At 35.0% G+C, this 6790-nt stretch overlaps 1 protein-coding gene across 1 annotated transcript; it reads left to right on the forward strand.

The window, feature by feature from the left end:
• Positions 1-2017: 2017 nt before the first annotated feature.
• LOC141665856 (uncharacterized) lies at positions 2018-2980 on the forward strand. The gene has a single exon (XM_074471841.1). It carries the CDS (start codon positions 2018-2020, stop codon positions 2978-2980), a length of 963 nt encoding a protein of 320 aa, XP_074327942.1.
• Positions 2981-6790: the final 3810 nt, after the last annotated feature.

Genomic DNA, 6790 nt, shown 5'->3' on the forward strand with positions numbered 1-6790 from the left:
GGCCCAATAGTTTAACCCAATTTTAAATCCCAGTCCTTATCTAATTTTAATCCTTTTTATTCTATTATTCTTTTATTAATCGATATCTAAAAAATTACGGGATATTACATACTACCCTCCTTAAAAAAAATTTGGTCCCCAAATTCACAACAATCCTAAAGTTCATGACACATCCACCCGTTTACCCCTTGATCTACCAAAGGTCAAACTATGGTCCACAGGAGCGCATCCTATAGAATGTACTAGTCCCATACCTAATACACTCCGAAAGACAGCCTGCTCTTGATACCAACTGTAACATCCCGCACTTCCGGACCATTAATTCTAAACCAGAAATAAAATAAAATACAATTTACTAATACGAAAATCTATTACAAAGGTCACTATTACAAACGCGCAGATAAAAGCGGAGTCCAAAAGTCAATCTACTCTAATTCTAAGGTCCTCGAACTCCAATACTAACCAACTCGAGTCTTTTAGATGAAACCTGAAATATTAAAAGAATGAGCGGCGAAGCCCAGCAAGCAACTACCGTTTGACGGCTCAAAATAATATTTTAAATCTTTTTCGAAAACAGAATTTAAACATGCTTGACACATAACACAGATCACACAAAATCACACATATATTCGATAAAAGGTGAACAAAGATGCACACGATATAATCAATAATCATAATAAAACACATTCTATAATCCACATAATCAAAATTCTTAATCAATCAATAAATCTTAATAACAAATTCTTATCTTTAGTCCCACAGTCCTAAGTCACACCTTATGCCACACTTTGTCAATGACCGGCATCTTATACTTTATGCCACACTTCCCAAGTGACCGGGTTCTAATTCTTATTCGATGGGGGGCTAGTTCACGTCCCTCGTGAAGTGCAACCAAAGCTTGACAAGGTATCGATGTGTTCCGGAATGTGCGCAAACTAGTTCTAAGTTCTATGTATCACACTATCCAGTGATCGGATTCTAATTCTTATACGTGATTAAGACTGGGGATTTATTTGAATTCGTTTCTTATCAATCACATATTAATTTCATACATACGACAATTAAAACAAATATTTGAGCACATGAATCAAACAATATAAGATACATTACACAATAATACGGAGCAATAAAGATTCACTTGCGTAATCAAATAGATAATTCAAGTTACAAAATATACGGAATAACGAATAATCACTTACAGAACACGTAAGCAACAAATAATACAGAGCAACGAAAGTTACTTGCCTCAATTACGCAAACAGATAATTCACATTATAATACACAATCAATCCTTAGCAACCCATCAAAAATGAAACATCTAAAATCTCGATCTTCTCCATGACTCCAATTCTGATCAGATCCTTATTGAGACTTTTTGACCCTTTAAACGATATTTTCTTGGAAAATACGAAACACGAAAGTTGTAGAGAACGAAAAGATCTTTTCGAAAAGTCCAGAATCACTGAATTCTGACTCACGATGAATTTTCTACGAATTTGAAAAGACTGCTGATTTAACAAATTTTAATTATTAAGGCGAGGAAGATGAATATGGTGTATTTATAACGATACAAAACCCTATTTTTTAACCTACAAATTATCCATATTAGAATCTGATCCAAATTTTAGGCCCAATAGTCTAACCCAATTTTAAATCCTAGTCCTTATCTAATTTTAATCCTTCTTATTCTATTATTCTTTTATTAATCGAATTCTAAAAAATTACGGGATATTACAACGGTTATGATTAGTAATACTAGTAATACTAAGTACTAATATGATATTAGTTGTTACTAGGATTGTATAATTATAGTACTATTAGATAATAGTAATATGCTAGTATAACATCAAGTACTGTTTAACTTAACGATTATGAAAATGGAATAACATGCGAGATAATGTTTATTATTATAACTGTAAATATATTTATGATTACGTAACATTGTAAATTTATATACATAATGTATGTTAGTTTAATCATGAAAATGATAATCGTAGGTTGTACCTGTTTACAATACATGGATAGGTCGTGGATAAAAGTAGATAGGGATTCACTAGAGTATGAAATTGGGGTTGAACAGTTTCTGATATATGCCGAAGAAAATTGTCAAGATCCTAAGAAAATACCTTGTCCATGTTGCCGTTGCGCTAATTTCAGAAAATTCAGTGTCAAGGTAATTAGAGGTCATCTCTATGAAAAGGGTTTTAGTTTGGGATACGTCGATTGGATTTGGCACGGGGCTAAGGCTACTACTAGGTCATCTGTAGGTAGCACAATTTCGTCTTCTTCTTCCTCATCGGAAGAGCATGTAGCTGCATCAGAAGCAGCTAATGTTTGTGAAGCAGGATTTAATGATTTGGGTGATGATTGCGATAAAGAGTCGTATGAATTCAAGAGGGTTTTGGCAGATGCTGAACAACCATTGTATGAGGGTAGTGATTGCACTAAATTGGATTCAATCTTGAAATTACATAACTGGAAAGTACGATTTGGTATTAGCGACAACGCCTTCTCTGATTTACTCTCCTCTATCGGCTCCTTACTTCCTAGTGATCATGTACTTCTAACTAACGCATACATGGCCAAGAAAACCCTCTCTGATTTAGGTCTCGAGTATATTAAAATACATACATGTATTCTATATAGGGGTATATATGCCGATGTAGTTGAGTGCCCCAAGTACCACATATCTCGCTGGAAGTTAGGAAAGGATGGTAAAGCGAGGATTAACATTCCTACTAAAGTAATGTGGTACTTTTCAATCATCCCTAGATTTAAACGGATGTTTAAGTCTGCTTCCACTGCTAAACTAATGTCCTGGCATGCTAATCAAAGAACTGAAGATGGTCAGATGCGCCATCCAGGCGATTCTCCTTCGTGGCGTAATATCGATTATAGGTGGCCAACTTCTGGTAGCGAGCCAAGAAATATACGTCTAGCTTTGGCTGCCAACGGTATAAACCCACATCTAATGGCCTAAACAATAGATATAGTTGTTGGCCAGTAGTATTAACCACTTATAATCTTCCTCTGTGGTTATGTATGAAGATGAAGTTTCTAATATTGACGATACTAGTATCTGGTCCGCAAGAGCCCGATAATAATATTGGCGTATTCTTAGAACTATTAATAGATGATTTGAAGAAGCTTTGGGAAAGAAGGTGAACCGAATGTTTACGATGCTCATAGTAAATCATACTTCACTTTAAGGGCAATATTGATATGGATGATAAATGACTTTCCAGCATATGGAAATTTATCCGGCTGCGTCAATAAGGGTTACATGGGTTGTCCAATGTGCGGTGATGATACAGTAGCTAAGTATCTTCCTCATAGCAAGAAAATGTGTTTTCAAGGTCATCGTCGGTATTTGCCTAGGCATCATCCTTATTAGACCCGGCAATTTTGGACACGACACGACTTACACGACAAGAAATGACACGAAAATTTAGTGTTCGTGTTTGCATTTTTGGTACACGACACGAAAGTACATGAACACGAAAGTATACGGCCGAGATTTAGTGTCAATTTTGTATTTTACCTTCGAGTACACAACATGATACGAAGTATACGACATAAATAAATATTATAATTAAATTTTAATATTTTTTTATAAATATATGTCGAATTATAATAAATGTATGTATATTTATTTTTAAAATATTATTTGAATTTTAATAGTTTTTATAAATATATGTCGAATTATAATAATTGTATGCATATCTATTTTTAAAATATTATTTGATTTCATTATATTGTATAGAATTGAGGTCTAAATATATATTTTTCATATATTTTATAATTTTTCTACCTAAAAATCTTATATTTTAATTTATATTAATATTCAATTAACACGACATATACAACACGAAACGAAAGTACATGAACACGAATGTAGACGAAGGCTAAACATGTCGGTTTTGTGTTTGGCATTCAAGTACATGAAACACGAAAATACATGACACGAAAGTATACGACACGAACGAATTTCCAGGTCTAATCCTTATAGGAGAAAAAGAGTGGCTTTTAATGGTGAACAAGAATTTGGAAATGCACGTCAACCTTTATTTGGAGAAGAGGTGTTAGTGCAGCAAGAGCGGATTAATTTCAGTTTTGGGAATGAAGTTAGGAAGTCAAAGAAGGTCGCCTATTCGTGGAGAAAAAATCAATTTTCTTTGAGTTACAATATTGCAAGTTTCACATCGAGAAAAATGTGTGTGATAATATAACAGGAACACTACTGAATTTAAAAATAATCTAAAGATAGTGAGGCGTCCCGTCTTGATATGGTTGAGATGGGAGTTAGGAAAGATTTGGCTCCGCAAAAAGTAGGAGCAAGGAAAACATATCTCCCCCCTTCTTCTTTTACTCTTTCCAGAAAAGAAAAAAGACCATGTTGTCATCATTTCAAAATATCAAACTTCCTTATGGACATGCTTCAAACATCAAAAACTGTGTGTCGATGCCAGATTTGAAGTTGTTTGGGTCGAAGTCTCACGATTGTCACATACTCCTACAACAGCTGCTCATAGTTGCTATTCGTTCAATTCTGCCAAAAAATGTTAGGGTCGGTATCATTCGATTATTTTTCTTTTTCAACTCATTGTGAAGTAAAGTTGTAGATGTATCAAAATTAGATAAATTGCAGTCAGATGTGGTATTGACCTTGTGCGAACTTGAAAAAATATTTCCCCCATCATTCTTCGATATAATGATACATCTCATAGTCCATTTGGTTAGAGAATTGCGTTTGTGTGGACCCTTTTTTATAGATGGATGTATCCATTTGAACGGTTCAATAAAGTGTAAAAAATCTACTACACAATCGTTATCATCCGGAAGGTTGCATGGCTGAAAGTTATTTAGGAGAAGAATCTGTAGAATTCTGCATGGAATTTATTCGCCAAAGTTCCAGAACTGCGGGTCTTCCGAAGGATGAAAAGCTTTCTGGTCCATTGTCCACTGTAGTAATGAAGTCAGTTGAAGAAAAAGAACACGATGAGGCACATCTTCATTTTCTTATGAACAATTCTGAAGTTAATCCGTACATTATGTAAGGTCATTCTTATTTCCTATTCACTATGCATCTATAAGTTACGAAAATTTATTTGGTTTCTTATTTACTTGTGTATTTTTTAAGGATACGCAAGGAATTATTGGAAGACACTTATAAAAGGAAAAAAAAACATGCAATGGCTAATTGGAGAGCACAATCGGCTATTTACTCACTGGTTTGAAAAGAAGATTAGTGAAATGATCGAGAATGGAGAAGTTGTTTCGGACACGTTAAGATGGTTGGCTGGAAAGCCATCTTATTCTGTTTTCACTTTTGAAGGTTATCTAGTTGATGGAGTACGATATTTTATAAAGGAGCGGGATGTTGCGAGGGTTGTCCAAAATAGTGGTGTTTCTGTAGTTGCTAAGACTGTCCAAGTATCCAGTGCCAAGGATCTGAATCTCGTGGAGAGTGATATGGCATTTTATGGAATTATTGAAGAAATATGGGAGTTGATTACCATGCCTTTAAAGCCCCATTATTCTTGTGTAAATGGGCAGATAGCGATAGAGGCGTCAAGGTTGATGATCTTGGTTTCACACTTGTTGATCTAAGTCGACAAGGTCACAAAAATGATAAATACGTGTCGGTTGACCAAGTGAAGCAAGTTTTCTAAATCAAAGATCCGGTAGATGCTAGCTGGTCAGTTGTGTTAACCTCCACGACTCGAGACTACCACGAGGTGTATAATGACGATGACCAAGGAGATATGAGTTTGGAAAATCCCCCATTCTGTACTGAAATCCCAGAAGTTGATGTTTTTATCGATGAGGATAAGCCTAGTATTGGAAATCAGAGAGAGGGTGTTGAGGGGATTTGGCTTAAAAGATGATATAATGTATCTTAATTTATAAATATTTAATGTGAAATTCTACTAGTTGGTTTTAACTTGCAGCTTTAGTTTACGATTTTTAGAACATTTAATAATCCTCACATGCTTAATTGTTTATTCATACCAATGTTGTGCACTACATCATTGTTTACTCAAATTATGCTTAAATGTCATGCATTCGTTAATTTTTTACTTAATTGTTCACTTGTTTACTCATTAATTTGAAGAGCTAAGGTTATATATTGTATTGACATGTATTTGCAGGAATTTTAGTGAAATAAAAGGATGGCAAAGAAGCAGGAAAAAGGCAAATCTCCGGTTAAACAAGGTAGCAAGAAGAATAAACATAAGAAGCCAAAATCTTCAGTCAATGAAGGTAGTAACAACAGTGAGAATAAGAATCCCCAAGAGCAATTGGAAGAAGTTCCACAAGGTACAGACCCCCCCCCCACCGGCAGAGTCTGAAGTTCCACAGCCAACTACTAGTACAGAATCCATAAAAAGAGTTTCGGGTGCAGCGCGAGGTGTTTGTGCTATGCACAAGGTGATGATGAAGAAAGCTCAAGGAAAGAAAACAAAAATCAGGTATAATAGATTTGGAGTTCCAGTTGGAGATACTAGACACAACTTGCAGTCCTATATAGGCATGTGTGCAAGGACAATAATGCCTATTGATATTCCGTCTTGGTCGAAAGTGGACGACAATTTAAAAGCCAAAATATGGAGTGATATTCAGGTATAAATAAATATCATTTTTGTCTTGTTTCATAGTAAATGGACACTTCCCATAAATAATTGCAACTACAAATTGTGTTTGTCATTTAGGAAACTTTTAAAGTGGCGCCGGAAAGTGAGGGGTTAATTTTGAAGTCGGCAGCGGCCAAGTGGAGACAGTTCAAGTC

The sequence above is a fragment of the Apium graveolens genome, chromosome 6, assembly GCF_009905375.1.
Source record: "Apium graveolens cultivar Ventura chromosome 6, ASM990537v1, whole genome shotgun sequence".
In the NCBI taxonomy this organism is placed as follows: Eukaryota; Viridiplantae; Streptophyta; class Magnoliopsida; order Apiales; family Apiaceae; genus Apium; species Apium graveolens.